The following is a 17,674-nucleotide window of genomic DNA, read 5'->3' as shown; positions in this document are numbered from 1 at the left end:
TTGAGTTAAAGTATATCTTTTAGGGGGCACTGTGCACCCCACTATAGGCCTGTTCTAGCAGAGGGAATGGGGAGAAGAGGATGGATTCGGGAGAGCTCTAGGCGAGATGGGTTTTATTTTGTTCCTGATGCACATAGACAGGTTGACTCCGTAGAGTTTGGTGGCAGATTAGATGCAGGACATTTGGGAGGGGAAATCTCAAGGATAATGCTCAGGTTTCCAGCTTGGCTGCTGGGAAGATGGTTCTACTTGGGACACTTTTTTCAGAGGGAGGAGGAAGCACAGGCATGGTGTTCTCCATTTTATTCTGAATTCTGCTCAAATGTCGGATCCTTAGAGAGGCCTCCCCTATTCATGCTATCCGAAAGGATATTCTCACTCTCTGTTGTTCAACCTAGCTATCAGTGAGGATCAGATTTAGCTGATATTAACAGGAAACTCCAAAACAGCGGTTGAATTAACACACTGAAATTTTATTTTCCTCTGAAGTTCTAGAAATCTAGAGGCAGTCAGTGGGGGGCTGTTATGGGGCACCTTGGTGACAGGGACATAAACTCCTTCTATTTTATTTTGTTGCTTTGTTTGTGTGGCTGCCATTTCCAAGTTTATCTCAATATCCAAGATGTTCCTGGTTCTCTAGCCCGTTCTCTAGCGTCTGTATTTCCGCCAGCAGGAAGGAAGAGAAAAAAGAATTGAAAAGCTGTATAATCTCTGTGTCTTACGGAAGGCTCCTGGAAGCCAACCCGAGATGCTCTCCCTTTAATCTCCTTGGCCAGAACTTGCTCCCATGGCCACATGTAGCCGTAGGGAAGGCTAGAAATATAGTCTTTAATGGGGTGGGGGTGCTGGATTCAGCTAAAAATTGGGGATTCGTTAGCCAGAACAAAGGGGAAATGGATCTTGTAGCAGGTAGCTGTGTCGCCTACCTCCTGCTTTACTTTTCCTCCTAGCGCCTGACCTCATGTGTATTTAATTTGTGACTTATTTGCTGGCTGTCTCACCCCACCAGAATGCGGCCAGGGACTCCGTCCTGCTCACCAGCCCATTTCTAGTGACCAGGAAGTAGAGACAGATTAGGGGGCTCCCAAATGTCTGTTGAGTGAATAAATGACAAGTGGGGAATTGAGAAGAAATGACTACAATGGGAGCCCTCCTGAGTTTCAGGTGTCCGTGGGGTCTAGAGGTTGATGTTCACAAGCAGTTGGGACCCGGGTCTGGAGTTCAGGTGAGAAGTGGGGGCTGGAGCTCTTGATTCCTTGGGTAGGGCACGTTGGGATGGAGCCACAGAAGACAGCGAGGCAGGAGGGCACACTCAGCCAGCTCAGCTGAATCCACCAAACCGGATGCCCCCCACCCCCACCCTGGGAAAGGCAGCTGCTGCTTCTGCATCTCCCTTACAAGACCCCTGTGGATCACGCAAATCTGCCTCACTGTGTGGTTTGAGAATTTCCTTCATAAGAGGGCTCTGCACAGCCAGGCTCCTCACTTTACAAACTAACCAGGCATGACTCAGTACCCAACGGGAGAAGCTCCCCAAGACAGGTTTTTGGACTGATCTGCAACTGAGACATCGCTGGGCCTGCTTAGAATGAAAGAAATAAGGACAGTATGGTAAAATGAGCATTTCACCTTGTTAGAGCCGAGGGGGTGGGGGTGAGGGTGGGTCTCCAGTAAGACTCTCTGGGCACACATTCTAGCTCTTTGCAGTAGCTGTATGACCTTGGAGAAGTTCCCTGACCTCCCTGTGACTCTGTATTCTCATCTATAAAATGGGGATATAACTGGTATTTCCCGCATTGGGTTGTTCTGAGGGTCCAAGAAGTTAATATAAGAATTTAGACCCATACTTGGTCCCCAGTGAGTTCTCCCTGAGAACTAGCTATTATATATTATAAAGTCAGAGGTATTTAGTTTAAAAGCAGCCCTTGTTTTTCTCTCTCTCTGGCTTAGAACATCTCTTTCCTTTAGGCAATGATGGTGATAGGAGATGGAAATTGTGACTACAGTTTATTTTTTCTTAGCAAAATGAAAAAGTCAGCACCTATTTTTATTTGTATGCGTGTTTAACTTGCTGACCTAGGAGACCCTGCAGTCTAGGAATCCTGCCTGGGTGTTGACATGGGCTCTCCTGCATGAACATTTCCTTGTATATTTTGGAGCTAATTCTAAAGGGAATCATTGGCCCCAGGGAGGTGGCTGAATGTGGCATTGGAGAGAACTATCCCAGGAAACTCAGAGGAATCAATAGGGTGATTTTTGAGATTGCTCTGTGCGCACAAGATACCGGCTTCCTTTGGGGAGGGAGCAGGCTTGAGATAAGGAGCCGGGCTGACCTCAGCCATCTGGTTAACCCTTCTTCCAGGAGGTCATTCTTTCTGCCTAAGAAGCTTATCAGGTTTAGAGGCAGTGGAATAGAGGATGGGCTTTAGGATACCTGAAAGGGGTGGGACTTGGGGAAGCGAGAGAGGGGCGCACAGTGCAGGATTTGAACGCAAGCCTGAAATCTCGCACACCTAGGCACTGCCTCTCTTGCTTCATCCTAATCCCGGTCCTCATACCTGAGGCCTTCTGCCTGTTAATTCCAAATATTGGGATCTTAAAGGCCTACAGGGACCAGACCTGAGTGTGCCTCAGTGCGGGGGTTGGGGATGTGGGTGGGGGAGCACCTGGGGGGGCGGGGGGGGTGCCTGGGGCAAGCTGCAGCACCCCGCAGTGTCTGAAGGGGGCATAGGCTGCTCAGAGCTAGCTGAGCATGGCCCGGGGATGCTAGGCGCCCAGCGTAACTAGACCTGAGATGCTGGGAACCTGGATTTTCAAGTGAAATCTCATTTTTCAGTGTTTCATCATACTTGTAACATATTCCGCGGGCTGAATAAGAGATGCGCCTGGCGGTTGCCAATTTGTAACTCTGTGACAATGTTGTCAGTGGATGGAACTGTTGTGGGCAATAAAAAAGGATGGGAGGCAGGCCAAGAACGTGATTTTTAAAAAATTTAAATTCAATTAATTAACATATAATGTAATTCTGGTTTCAGAGGTAGAGGTCAGTGATACATCAGTCTTATGTAAACCCCCAGGGCTCATTCCATCACGTGCCCTCCTTAATGTCCATCCCCCAGTTTCCCTCCTCCCGCCAGGAGATTTTAGAGCCCCAGCCCCCTCCAGGGAGCAAAACCAGCTGCCAAGTTGATGAGAAACCCACCGTGCACTTTCATCCCAGGGTCTTGGCATCTGCAGAGCCTCGAGGGCCCTGGAGGACCGGCCTTCAGGTTTGTCCAAGAGGGGCCTGTCGCCCATGGAGAGTTAGCATCTAAAGCAGCGATTCGCCTTCCAAGCTGCGCCTCGGACATACCTGGGAACCTCGATAGGTACTGTTTGCCCTGCACTCCAGGCCAGTTCTGCTGCCCTCTGGGGCTGAGGCCTGGGCATCAGCATTTGTAAAATCTCTCCCGGGGATTCTTCAGTATAGCCAGGTTGAAACGCACAGATCTCAGTAATAGAAATGTGGGTTCAGGCTCCCTTCCAGGTGCTTCCTCTCGGACCATGTTTTGCCTGCACCCCCTCGCCTCAGGGTTCTAACACGCGGCAGTGGCTCGCCCACGCTGGGCTTGCTTTTTCTTTCTTCCCTTTCTCTGCCTCTGAGACCTTCCACACGCCCCAAACCTCCATAGCCCTCCCTGACTGATTAAGTGGGGATAATGATATTTGCCCTGGTAACCTCACCAGCCTGTTATCAGGAGACACGAGGCAATATTCGAGAAAATAAATGCTCTGTAAACTGTCAGTATTATGCAAACACTGCTGGTAGAAGAGTGCACGCGCAGGTGCTGGGGTACAGCTCTGATCCGTGGGAGAGGATTTCTGGAGTGCCATTCCCAGTGCCCTGGGTCCAATGGCAGTTGTCCCATTCTGACGTGGCTGTGGCTTGCCTTCTCTTACTGGCAAGTGGGTTTTGTGGCTGGCAGCCTGGCATGGCCTGACCCCCACCCCCCACCCCAACGCCGGTACAAGAGGGAGCACAGTCAATGAACAGGGAAATCCGGGGGACCTTGGTGAGAGGGCTGGGCACCTGGAGGGTGAGGGGAGACCTCTGGAACTAGACTTCCAATGGTCAAGGCCATTGCTGTTCTTTCTTGGGGTCCACAGAGTAATCAGCAAGGGGCTTGATGTAGTTCTGGAATACTGGTAAGGTCCGGAGCCTACGGCCAAGAAAGAATTCTTGAGACCTCTTTGGTGCAAAAAGGTGGTTTTATTCAAGCACTGGGACAGGACCTGAGGGCAGAAAACTGATGCACTGGGGTTGTGAGAAACGCTGATTATATATTTGGGAGTTAGGGGAAGTAAGGGAAAAGGGAGATGTCCAAAAGGGCTTTCATATGCTAAAGAAGACTTTCAGGATACTGGAGGCCTGGCTATTGTCAAGTGAAAGCTGTTTTTCCCTTTAGCAAAGCATCAACACAGACAGTGGGAAGTTTTCCTAAAGGAATGTCATACAGAGCCCACCTGGGAGTGTGTGCAGAAGGGAGATTATGGAGTGTCCCCTGTGCTTCGTCCTCAGCTGCCCTTCTGATCCCTCATCAGGCTCAGCTGGGATCTAAGAGCTACCTGACAGCAAAAAGAGGCGGGATGAGAAAGAAGTGCTTGAGGTGATCAGGGGACACAGGCCCAGCTCTGAGCCCGGGAGGGGACGCTGCAGCAGTGCAGAACGGGCTCTGGTCTCAGGAGCCCGTGTGTGATTGGGGCAGAGAAGGCCAGCCCCCCCAGAAGACAGTCAACAGTATCAGGCTGACTGTTAGGGCTCAGCCACACTTATCTGAGGCCCAGGCTGCAGTGAGGTGGGGGTGGGGGAGGATGGACAGAGCACTGGCTGGGCATCAGAACCGGGTTCGTGTCCCAGCCCCGAGCGCCACCACAGCCTGACACTGGACAAGATGGCCTACTTGCTGCGTCGCAGGTTCCTCGTCTGTAAAGAAGAGTCTTGGTCCAGATCTAGATGGACTCTGAGCACAGTCCGAGTTGGCCGTGTGGAAGTGCTGAGGCCTGGGAGACCGGGGTGAGTAGCATGCTCAGGAAAGGCTTTCTGTGGCAGGTGGGAGAGATGCCTCGGTGAGAGGGTGACCCGGACACTTGGTTGGGGGGTGGTGAGTGGAGAAGTCGGGGCGAGCAAGGACATACAGAGCCCTGCTGGAAGGGACCTGGTGGGTTGGGGAGAGTGGGGGGAGGAAGAGGTAATCGGGGAATAGTGGAGTCAGATCGCAGAAGGCTTCAGACATCGGGCTGAAGTGTTTCAGTTGGCTCTGTCAGGAAGGAGGGGGTCATTAAGGGGTTTGGGGAAGAGCTATGATGTGATTAGGCTGCCTTTAAAAAAAAAAAAAAAAAAAAAGCAGGAATAATGTGGCCTGGACTTCAGAAAGACTGGGATGGTAGAAAGCCAGAAACCAGGGAGGGCAGCTAGGAGACTCTTATAATATCTCTGGCATGGGACCATGAGCCCTCAGGGTTGAAGGGAAGCAGTGGGGCAGGCCTAGAGATATTTCTCAGGAAATACTGATGGACCTTGGGGACTGTGTGCATTCAAGGGGTGAGGAGGAAGGAGTCATCTTGAGAAGCAGTTTCTCTCTCCATGGCCAGGGAAGAGAAAGTATTGGCAGCTTCCTTGCCTGAAAAAAGAACATGTCAGGGTAGCCTGAAAAACTGGAAGATTAAGGGGCTCCCTGGTTCCAGCTCAGTGATTCAAGAGATCATGGATGGAACAGGGGTGCAGTGATGGCGGGGGCCCGGGTTGAGGGGTATGTGTACTCGGAATGCTCCTGACCACTGCATGGGGCTCCTTCCACCACCGAGGGCTGGATGTGGGAGCCAGGGTAATTTGCAAGGCACAGTTCTTGATCCTCTAGCAACTTCCAGCATCACCACTGCAGGGCTCAAATGGCAGTGGAGAACCACCAAACTGTTCTCTTTCTCCCAATTTTGCTTTATGGCCATGTAGGCAGTGTAAGTGTTCGATGGATGCCAGAGAACTTCTGTTCCTAGTTTATGACGATACTATCCTCAAGGCAGATCCAGACTTTGTGAGGTTGGAGGCTTAAATAATTTCAGGGAGCCTCTTTGGTTAAACAATTCAAAATTACAAATATAAAATTGCTATGCAATCTCCTCAGGGCCTAGAACGGGGAGGAACACAAGTGAGAAGCCCTTGCTGCTACCCAATCTTAAAATACCCATCATTTATCGTGTATAATAAGCAGGTATTTTATTTGTATCAGGTGGGTGGGCTTTAGGATCTCCATGTTACAGATGAGGAGGCAAGTTCAGAAGGGTGACTCAGAAAGCCAGCCCTGGGTGCTGAGCTCTGGACTGAAGGCTCTGGCCTCAAGGGTCACATCTGAGGTCCTCTTTGCTTGGTGACCACAGTGGTCAGACCCCTGATGCTCCTGAGAAGGAATGTCCTGGACCGGGACCACTATACCTTTACGGAGGCCTGGTCAGGGCTCCCCCGGATCCAGGTCTAGGGTAGAGGTGGTGGTCGTGTTGGGGGGAGTTGGACTGTGACCATCTCTCAGGGCCCCACGTGGTGCAGCCTTGGTCCCGAGAGCCCAGCCTGTTGAGGCAGAGAGGCTGCATACAAAGGAAGGACAGCCAACTGCAGGGGTGAGCACTGGCTTTGAGAACGCACGGACCTAATCCTGGATCTACAGCTTCCTGGTTGTATGAAGTTCGGCCAGAGACGCGGCCTCTGGGAGCCTCAGCTGGATGACCTGTTGAATCAGGATAGTAACCTCTTCGCTGTACTTTGAGTTCCTTACACGTCCCGTGGTGAGGCAGTAAAGCTCCCGCACACAGACGCGACGATCTAAGAACAGTCCCAGCAGCAGCCCAACCGCCCGATTCCGCACCTCCCCTCCCCCTCGTCAGGGCTGAACGTTTCTCCGAGGATTCCTCCCAGCCCGGCTCACTTCCGTTGGGGAAGTGAAAAAGGTGGCACCTCGGAGGGGCCGGATGGCCGCGAGCCTCGGGGCGCGAGGGGAAGAGGAAGCCGGGGGTGGGGTGGTGGTGCTGCGACCAGGCCGGGGCGTGAGCCCTCCGCAGAGCCGCGGGCTCCAGGGACTCCGGGGCGGGCGCTGTGGGGCGTCGCTCTCGATTTAGCAACACAAATCCGTCTGCCGGAGATTAGGCCGGACGAGCCGCGCTCGGGGTGATGCACCGCCGGGAGGACGCAGCTGGGGCTCCGCGCTCTGCCCCGCGGAGCCGCAGGCGCCCGCCGGAGCGGGGGTCGGCGGCGAGGACCGCGCGGCCTCGGGCGCTCGCTTCCGCCGGCCCAGGCCCAGCTCGCTCCGCACACCCACTTCTGCGCGCGCCTCCCGCGTCTCCCCATCCGCGGAGCCTCCGGGGGCGAGCCCTCGTTTCCCCGGGAAGGGGTCCGCCCCGGCCGGCCGCGGGCACCCCTCGGGGGCAGCTCGTCCCGTCCGAGTCGGGCGGCGCCTGCTCCCGCGCCCCGCGCGCGCCCGTCCGGCCGGGCGCCGCCACGCGCGACCCTGCGCGCCCGAGCCAGCTTCCTGCCCTCCCGCCGGCTCCCTACGTGGGGGACGTGCCGGCAGATGCCGGACCGCGGGGGATTCCGCGGCCCCGCCGCCGCCACCGCCCCCTTTCCGGCGCGGGAGGGAGCGGCCGCCGCGCCCCCCCGCCCGGGCCCGGACGCCACCGCCCCGCGCTGCAGAGACGGGCGGCAGCCAATGGGCGCCGAGGAGGTGGGCCGGCTGGCGGCTGTCACCCGGCCGGGGACGGGAGCGCGGAGCCGGGGCGCGCGCGAGCCACCGCCTCCCGGGCCTTGGGGGTGGAGCCGCGGCTGGAGGAGGAGGAGGAGGAGCCGCCGAGCAGCCGCCCGAGGACCACGGCTCGCCCGGGCTGCGGAGCTCCGACGCCGGCCCCACGCCCGCCGCCTCGCGTCCGAGACCGTCAGCATGATCGCCGCGCAGCTCCTGGCCTATTACTTCACCGAGCTGAAGGATGACCAAGTCAAAAAGGTGCGCCCCCGCCCGCGCGGCCGCCCGGCGCTCTGCCCGCAGCGTTGCATTCCGGCATCCGCTCGCCGCCGCCTCCATCCTCCCGCGCCCAGCCTCCTCCAGGCCGGCACCGCTCGGACGGCAGGGCGGAGGGGAGGAGGGAAGCCTTCGCTTTTCGATTCTGCCCGGGATTGTGTGTGTGTTGGGGGGACGACCCCCGAGACGGGGCTGCTTGCTGCAGTGTCCTTGAGCTGGGCTGTGGATGTCAGATGGGCCCCCGGGCCACGCGGGGAGGCGCCTGAGCTGGGAGTGGCGGGGGGGGGGGGGACCGGTGGGTCGGTCCTCAAGGCCTCTTCGGAAGGTTCTGAGCGCCGTGGGCGGAGGAGTGATTACAGGGATGGTGGGGAGCTGAGCGCGCAGCAGGCGGGGGTGCCGGCTGGAGGCCGGGCATCCCATAGTCGGGGGTCCTCGCGGAGGGCCCCAGGTGCCCGGAGAGGCTCTTAGCCCTGTTCTGCCAGCTGTTGCGGCTGCTCCTCAGTCTGGGGACTGGGTGACCCGCCCGGCTTCCCGGAACGGGGAGGGGTGCGGAGGCCACCGGAAACTTTGCTCATAGGCCTCAGGTCGGGAGCGGCATGTCTAAATGGAATTTTTTATTCCTCTACGTGACTGCTCTTAAACTGTAATTTCCAGCCAGGCCAGGGAGCTTAAATAAGTGACTGGTCTTTTTGAGTCAGATAGAGGCCTTGACATGTATGCCTGCGACATGTGTGTACTCGCACTGGGACGCGTCTCCCTACCCTGAAGGGTTGCTGCCTTTGACATCCGTCTCGCAGAAAATACTGTCCACTGGCAGGTCTTAAAGGTGTATCTCTCCCCTAATGCCAGCCTTGCCACCGTGCTTTTAAGGAACAGCCTAGGCTGTGGGGAAAAGAAACCGTTTTATCAGTCGGAGGCCTGGCAGAGGCTCCTGACCCCCCCACACCCAGCATGGGTGACAGGACGGCTGGAGTAAGCTGGGATGCACAAACAAAGTGAGCCTGACTCTGACATCAGACAAGGGAAGTACCTACAGGTGAGAGGCGGGAGCCTGAAGCTTTGGAGTCACTCAGTTCTCTTCCCATCTATGTAGGACAGCCCCCTCTGGCCCAATAGGAAGTAGGCCTGCTGAGGGCGGTGACCTCATCAAGGTCACCTGGTGAGTTAAGAGGCAGTGCCAGAGCGGGTCTCTCCCTCCCTCCACGGGGAACTTGGACCTCCTGGAAGTTAGCTGAGGGGGAGGTGCTGAGACCAAGGCCCTGGGGATGCTGCTTGGATCCTGGGTCCTGTGCTACGTGGGGACCAAAGCAGGGCAGTTAGGAGACAAGGCCTGGAAATCTGCCACCATCCCTCAGAGCTAGAAGCAACAGTGACTCTAGAGTTGACTGGCTGTGGGACTCCTGCTCCCTGCTGGGCAGTGCGGTGGAGCTTGCCCTGGCCACGGAGCTCAGGGAGCTGTGTCTGCCCGCATGTATTGTTCAGGCTCTCTCCAGGGGTGTTGTGTGCCGCTGACGTTCTTCCCATTTCCAGTGGGGAAATGTACCGTGCAGATGAGTTCACGGTCCTTCCCCTGCACGTGGCATACACTGTAGTTCCAGACAGCAGACCAGTGGAGTGGGGGACCCAGAAGACTCTTCTAAGTTTCCACCATCCATACCCATATCACCTGTGTGGCCTTCGGGGCCTACGCTGGGTTGAGGTTTGAACTGTACTCAGTAAGCATTGTTTGTCAGGCACTCGGTGTTGACTGTGGCCTCCCTCGAATTCCATCGACCAGGCTCCTGGAGGCATCTGGGTGTGTGACTTCTGAATGGATTGGTCCTCCTCAAATCCCTTCTGCTCTGAGATTGGGAACCTGGCCTTCCCTCCCCACCCCTTCCTGGCCTCAGAACAGTGCTGGAGGAGGGTCTTGAGGCCAAAGCTTACATCATGTGGTATTATTGGCCAAGGAGAGTTTTAGGAACGAGATGGCTTACTTGCACCCCACTGGGGACCATCTTAAACTGCTTTCTATAGGGGGTGTGTGTGCGCGCCCATGCGCCTGCCAGAGGATCACCTTGGTCTGCATGATGGGCTGTGTGGCATTGCCTTCCATGGGTGTGGTCCCCAGGAAGCTTCCAGGGCCTCCTGAGAGCCTAGTGGACACTCTTAACAATGGCCTAGTCAGCTTTCCCCACCTCCACCTGTACAGAGCCTTGGGGACTGCATCTTCTCTCCTGGGCCTCCAGACTTGGTAGAGGGCAGCCCTTCCTACCCACCACTTACTGTGAAAAGGCTGGGTGGGGCTGTAGGACTCCAAACCCTGCTCTTCTTGCCTAAATCAGGCTCTCCCTGCGACCCAGTGGGGACCCAGTAGGGACCCAGCGAGGCTAGCCCCCGCCTGCCTACCCTGCCAGCGTGGGTAGCCATGATGATTCAGCCCTTCAGCCCTAGGCAGCCTCTTGGGCTCTAAAGACAGCCCCGGCCTCTCCCACTAGCATTCATTCATTTTCTTGCCTTCTGGCCTGGGGTAGGAGGAGGGAAGACGGGGATGGTGTCAGGGAAGGTTTTTCCGGGATTGCTCAGGATAGAGACACGATCATGAAAAGAGTTCTCATTTCTCTCTCCATTGCCGGTGAGACATGTCACTAATTCAATCTTGTAAATATATCTGGGGTTGAAACAGGCCAAGGGCCTGGCTGCCCTGCGTGGAGCCCCATTTACCAGAGTGCATTTGTGTGCTGTTGGTTAATGGGGTGCTGGGAAAAGCGTGTCTTGGTGTTAGACTGAAATAAGTACAAGACATAGTTTCCTTTTACTCGCCTGGTGCTTTTACCAGGAAAAGGAAGGCACGTGTGTGCTTGTGAGAGATTCCATTCATCAGAATCCCAGACATCTGCTAGTTCTGTAGCTAGAGGCGGGGTCCTTTGACCTCCAAGTAACTTTTAACAGGCCAGTCCTCTTGCCGGCCTCTTCCACTTGGCTTGGCCATGAAGAGCCTGGAGGAGGGAGATAGTGCGCATAGTGCTTTGTTTGCGAGAGGAGGAGGAGTCCAACACGGTGAGAACGTGGCCTCTTAAGGACTAGCTTCCCGGTGTCGGCCAACTGGCCCAGTCGGTAAACCATGCTTCGCTCCATCTCAGGGTTGTGAGTTCGAGCCCCATGTTGTGTGTGAAGATTACTTAGAAATGAAATCTTGGGGCGCCTGGGTGGCTCAGTCATTAAGTGTCTGCTCTTGGTTCCAGTCATGATCCCAGGGTCCTGGGATCAAGCCCCACATAGGCTCCCTGCTTGGCAGGAAACCTGCTTCTCTCTCTCCCACTCCCCCTGCTTGTGTTCCCTCTCTTGCTGTGTCTCTCTCTGTGTCAAATAAATAAATAAATAAATAAAATCTTAGGGGAAAAAAAAAAGAATAAAAATTAAAAACTAAAATCTTAAAAAAAAAAAGTAAGTACTAGCTTCCTTTCCTTCAAGTTTGTAAGAATGGCAACCAGTGGGTTCTCACTGAGTGGGATCCCTGTGACCCTGAGTAATCCCCATCAGCAGGTGAACAAACAGGTGTGATTTGTCCAACAGCTGAACTCAGGAGTGCTTGCCCCAGGAAGGTGGGGGAGACTATGCTTGGCAGTTAAAGAGCTACCCATGGTTTATTTTCTCCCAGCCCATGTATTCCAGCTGCAACACCAAGCATTAATAAAATGCCCTTTTCTTATTGCCCAGAGGTGAGGGAGAGGAGAGATAGAAAGTTATGAAAAATACCTCAGATACCTTTTGATCTGCTGTTCCACAGATGTCCGGTTAGAGCCTCACTCCTTGGGTGATTCTTTATTTCATTATCCTTGTCCCTGCTACTGGGGATGTTCTCGGAGCTCCCCCTCCCCCCACCCCGAGAAGCCCCAACGCTTCGTTTGGTTTGATAATTTGGGACTGTTGTGAGGGAATAAACTGGGAAACCGGGTGGGTACAAGGGACTTTCACATCTGGCCGTGCCGCGCGGTCCTCCCACACTCCTGCTGTTTTCTGGAAATGGCATGGGCAGCCTTCTCCAGAAGAGACAGATTTGGTACTGTCTCTCCGCGCGTGCCTGCAGTCAGGGACTCCTGCGGGATGGAATTAGCCCCCAGAGTCAGCTCTGAGCGTGCCTAAGGGCAGCCAGGCAGCTCTGAGGCCGGGAGGCAGCCGTGGCCAGGCTTCGGGCACCTGTTTGTTGATTTGTGGACCTTTAGAACTCAGAAACTCAGTAGTTTCTTTGGAAACGGTTGAGTCCTTTATCATGTGCGGAGGGCTGTGCTAGGCTGGGGTGACGGGTATGAACTCGGTGTGAAATGCTCCCTACTCCCCCAGAGCATCACTAATGATTTTCTGTCTTGGAAGAAGTGCAGAGCACAGAAGGCTGTGAGAGCATATAGGGCTAGTGTTCAGATCATGGGTGGGAAAGTGCTAACTTAGGAGGGGCTTAAAGCCAGGCCCTAGGTGGGCAAATGGGTCTTAGACTTAAAACTTGGTGAGGGAGAGTCAGATGGATAGATCTCAAAATGTAGTTTTGCTTTCTCCTGAATGGCTTGTTATCTCTGAGCATCCCGGAACAGTTATGGCTGTCTTAGCAGGTATCGTGTGTGTGTGTGTGTGTGTGTGTGTGTGTGTGTGTCCCCACCTGTCAAATCATACACACACGTATATTAACAAGCTTGTGTGTATGTGTACTTTCAAAAACCTCCGGTGAGGTTGTGAGGACAGGAAGCAGTAGTATTCCTGAGTGTCCCAGAGCAGTGCTCCCCCTTGCAATGCCTCCCGGGACATCTCCCCCGCCATCACCCCTGTCTGCCCTTTATGCTGCAGATGAAAAGCAGGAATTTTATTCCTCATTTAGAAACAGGCACTGGAGGTCCCATGGAGAGAGACATGACTTTCTCAAGGTCTTAAGACAATCTGGAATGGGCTCCAGTAGGCTCTTCTTACTCCCTCTGCTTCTTCCTTCTAGGAGAAAAATCCATCCTTCTTGATTTTACTGATTTAACATGGAATCTGTATTTTAATTCTCTCCCCCAGAAGTCAATATGTAGGAGACACATTTTATTATGAAATATTCGAGGTGCATAAAAATGAGATTTGAGATCAGTATAACAAACACCTGTGTACCTACCACTCAGCCTGAGAAGTTACAGACATGGTTACAATTACATTAGAGAAAGACTGAAAGCTCGGCTTTCCTGTCTTCTCTCCCATTCTGTGTCTCCCTCCAGAGAGCGCCGCAGTCCTGATGTAGATGTTTATTATTTCCGTGCATGTTTTTATGCCTTTATTAATTACAGAGCATGTGTCTATAAACAGTGTATAGTTTATAGTTACTTTATGTAGTTATAAGCTTTTGTAAATGATGTATCCTTTTGCAACTCGCCTTTTCTGCCTCAGCAGTCTGTCCTCAGGATTGCTCCACATGGATGCACACACCTGTGTTTCATCAATTTGGACTGCTGCATGCTCTCACATTGTGCAAAACACCACAATTTAGGATTTATCTATTCTTTTGATGGGAATTTGGGTTTCTGATGTTTGACCTTAGAAACAGTGCCACTGTGATTCTCCTCACGCAAGTCTCTAGAACACACGCGTGTTGCTCTGGGCTCCGGGCTGTCGATCTGGGCTGGAACTGCTGGGTCGAAGAGTGTGTACATCTTCCCATTTTCCAGGTTTTGTCAAATTGCCATCCCCGGGGGTCCTGCCACTTCATACCCCCACCAGAAGTCTGTACAGGTTCCTGTCATCCCACACTAATCCTCGGGACAGTCAAACCTGTAACGTGTTTTAGTAGATAATTTTTTAAAAAGATATTATGTATTTATTTGACAAAGAGAGAGAAAGAGAGCATAAGCACAGGGAGCAGCAGGCAGAAGGAAAGGGAGAAGCAGGCTCCCCGCTGAGCAGGGAGCCTGATGGGGGACTTGATCCTAGGACCCTGGGATCATGACCTGAGCTGAGGGCAGCCGCTCAGTGGACTGAGCTGTCCAGGAGTCCCAAGTAGATAATTTTTAAAGAGTCTCTTTCTTCCCAGTTGTTTCCATTCACATTACACACTTGACTTTAGTTTAAAATTAGCCATTTCCTCGTTTACTGTATGGAGCAGAGCCCTGGTGAGGTTGACCGCTCTGTGAGTGACGGCAGCCCCATTGACTGCTGCTGGGACCCATATACACTCCGAGAAGGGGGAGTAGGTGCAGCCAAAGGCGGGGAGGACTCTCTGAGCCCCCCTCTGCCCCCCGTGCTCCAGTGTGGGAATCCGTTGCACTTTTCCGGGAATTAAAGCATGCACGTGGGCCTTTGGCCACACAACCTCTCCCTTCCTGGGTGGAGCCGAGCCAGGCCTGGCTGTCTTATCAGCCGCCTAAATGTGGCTGGCCCTGTTAGAGGACGCTTAGGCCTGCAGCCTCTCTGACTATCATTCCTAAAAGGAGAGGGTGGCCGTGCCCCACAGCAGGATGACTGAACCGCGAAGTGGGCAGCCCAGCCGTCTACAAACCGCAGTCCCTGCTTCTGGGCTGAAAGTGTTGGATCATGTTTATCTGATTCCAGGCTTGGTTACAGGCCACAGAGGCTGACACTGGGAGGGGACCTTGGAGGGACACTGAATGCCGACTAGGGGCCTGTCTTTCCTCACACAGGTCTTATTTCATCATCAGGATTTCATCATGGAATGCCTGTCGTGTTCACTGCCGGGTACTGTGCAGAAAACATCACATCCCCACATCGCCCCTGTGCAGGGGTGCTGTTAGGATCTCCACTTTTGGATAAAGACCCTGAGGCTCAGCTAGGAAACAGCAGAAGAGCCAGCATTCAGACCCATCAAATGTGATGGCAGAGCCCCCGTTATTTTTTTAGTTGAGGTATTAATACTCAGTGTAAAACTCACGATTTTAAAGTGTACCGAGTGACTTCAAGTACAGTCACGAGATTGTGCGGCCCTGACCACTATCTGATTCCAGAACATTTTCATCACTCCCAAAAGAAACCCCGTACCCATTAAGCAGACGGCCCCCACCCCACCCTCCTCCCAGTCCCTGGTGTCTATTAATCTATTTTCTATAAAAACAGATTTACCTCTTCCGGACAGTTCACATAAATGGAATCCTGCAGTATGTAGCCTTTGTGTCTGGTCTGTCACCGAGGATTGTGTTTTCAGGGTTTGTGCGCGCCGTAGCATCGATCGGTCCTTTGCAGCTGAATAAAATGTAGTTGTATCCAGATTCCACAGTGTGTTTATATATTTGTCAGTTGATGGACATTGGGTTATTCCCACTTCGGAATAATGTTGCTGTGAACGTTTGTGTGCGTGTTTTTCCTGTGTGGACTTTTATTCCTCTTGGGCGTATGTGTAGGACTGGCGTTGCTGGGGGAACCCTTGTCTTTATCCACCTGGAGAAAGACACTGCCTCCGTTTAGAAGAGAGGAAACAGAGACCCCTCCCACCCCCCAGGGGGTGAAGTGACTTGCCAAAGACCACACAGTTCATTAGTAATAGGGACAGGAACACTCCCTGGTCCCCGAACTCAGAAACCCAAGTTTCTTCCCACCATACTGCACCCAACCCTCCCTTTTCATTGTTTAGGGAAACAGCCAGGGAGCTTGAAAGTTGAGGCAGAGCTGGGCACCGGACCTCCCCCCAGCCTGCAGGTTCCCCAGGACTCTTTCTCTCCTTCCCCATCCTCCCCAACATGGGCACCTTGGCTTTGCTTGCCCACCCCCGCCCCTCCCCCCACCCCGTGCCCCTCTTCTCTTGCTCAGTGTTGACTGAACTCCCTCCTCCTGAGAAGGAAATTGGCCCAATAAAGTCATTTACAGTGAAATGTTAGAAATATCCCATTTTTCAAATTTCCCCCTGTACCCTGTCTTCCTCCCCCATCCTTGTTTGCATTTAAAAGAGGACCCCCACCAAGGGCCATGCCTAACCTTCCAGAAGAACCCGTAATGCTTTTATAATGCACAGTCCTGAAGGTTGTTGGCACCTGCAGCTTCTGCCCAGCCACACTTTGAGCAGCTTGTTTCCTTGATTGGGGTTTGCCTTCAGCCCTGTTATTCGATCTGACCTCATTTCTCTAGTGACTCCTGGTGCCTTCTCTGATGTCTCTCTGGGTGGGTGGGACGAGTGGAGTAGGAGACCCAGGCCACTGTCGTAAAGGCACCACCTCACCTTTGCAGGGATCTGTTCTGTTTGCGACATACTCTAACGGGCTTGGTTTCGTCGAGTCCTTCCAGGCAACTTGGATGTAGGCATTTCTTCCTGCCTTTTACGCATGTGGCCTTTGAACCTCAGGAAGTGAAATTGACCTGATCAGTGTGGCTGCAAAGCAGTAGGATGAGCTCGGGGATTGCAGGCCTGTCCGTCTGACACTGGTGGGCAGATCTGGCTGCACCTGTGGAACCCGGATCGTGGTCCAAGGCTGCATACGTGGCCACAGCCCGCATTAGAAACCATCACCCAGGCCTCCCAAAATGGGGGTGCTGAGCTGTGCTGTCCAGAACAGTAGTCGCTGGTCACACGTGACTACTGGGCACTTGAAATGTGGCAAGTCTGATTGGAGTCTGCTGGTAGGTGTCAGGTATGCACAGGATTTCAAAGACTTTGTATGACAAGAAGATACATAAAGTATCTCATTAGCAATTTAAAAAGCATAATAATATTTTGGCTATATTGGGTTAAGTACAATGTTATTAAAATTAATTTCACCTTTTTAAAAAAAAACACGTGGCCACTAGAAAGTTTAAAATTACATATGTGGCTTTCATTATATTTCTGTTGGACAGAGCTCTGCTAGACAGTGCATTTTATGGCTGAAGTTTGGGCCGAGGCACTCTGGCATTCAAAGTGGTGGGTTTATAGGGGTCCTTGGGCCACAGTGTCCGCATCCGGAAGGCTGGGAGGCTAGAATCCATTCTATCTAACAGATTCTTCTAGCTTGAGCAGTATGGTGGTGGCCGGCGAGCTGTCCGGGCCTCAGTTTCCTTATTTGTCAGATGGGATGAATGATTCTTGCCTTGCCCTCTGCCCGTTTATCCAGCTAGAGAAGGGATGTGGAACCGCTTGGAGAGCACATGGAGCTGTAGGAATGCCGGGACACACCTGTCGGCACCCGAGAGGCACTTCGGGGGGAGAGTCATCTCCGGAGAGGAGGAAGAGTAATCCCGGCGCCTGGAGCTCCTGCAGCCCTTATGAGGGCCAGCGGGCAGTTTTCTTTGTTACTGTTTTGCTGGTGGAAGTGACTTGCCCCCGTGATGGGGTGGGGCGGGGTAGCTGGAGGAGGCCTGAGGGCTTTGGGGTTCCAGCCCAGTCTACTCACACTACTGCGCCGATTGCACCCCGGGGCATTGGGATCTGGTTGTCTCAGAGTGAAAGCAGAACTGCCCTTTGGAGCCTCTCTTCTCTCTTGTCTGGAGGTGCCTGGGACTTTGGGAAGGGTGATTCTGGAGGCTGGCCCCAGCCCAAGCCATGGACTCAGGCAGGCTAGGAATTAAGCCTGTTGTTCTTGCCCTGCCACATTCCAGGGCGGCTCTGTTCCTCTTGAGGCCTGTGGGTTCCTCCTTTATTTTTAGCTAGTTCATTGTGACAGCTTTGTTCTCATCCTGGGCCTATAGCTTGGTCTCTCTCGCCAAGGAGAAAGTGT

General features: G+C 53.5%; 1 protein-coding gene across 2 annotated transcripts in view; it reads left to right on the top strand.

Moving 5' to 3' along the window:
• The window catches only part of HK1 (hexokinase 1), a 112,595-nt gene that overhangs the window by 42,976 nt on the left and 51,945 nt on the right, over positions 1 to 17,674 (top strand). Inside the window, exon 1 of one of the 2 annotated variants that reach the window (XM_059170059.1) lies at positions 7,819 to 8,024. The exons of the other annotated variant lie outside the window; for it this stretch is intronic. Within the exon in view, the coding sequence (XP_059026042.1) occupies positions 7,962 to 8,024 (63 nt within the window). The 5' untranslated portion in view covers positions 7,819 to 7,961. Of the gene's footprint in view, positions 1 to 7,818; positions 8,025 to 17,674 lie in introns of those variants that run through there. 2 annotated transcript variants of the gene reach the window in all.

The sequence above is a fragment of the Mustela lutreola genome, chromosome 4, assembly GCF_030435805.1.
Source record: "Mustela lutreola isolate mMusLut2 chromosome 4, mMusLut2.pri, whole genome shotgun sequence".
Taxonomy (NCBI): Eukaryota; Metazoa; Chordata; class Mammalia; order Carnivora; family Mustelidae; genus Mustela; species Mustela lutreola.
This window is presented reverse-complemented; position numbering and strand designations above follow the sequence as displayed.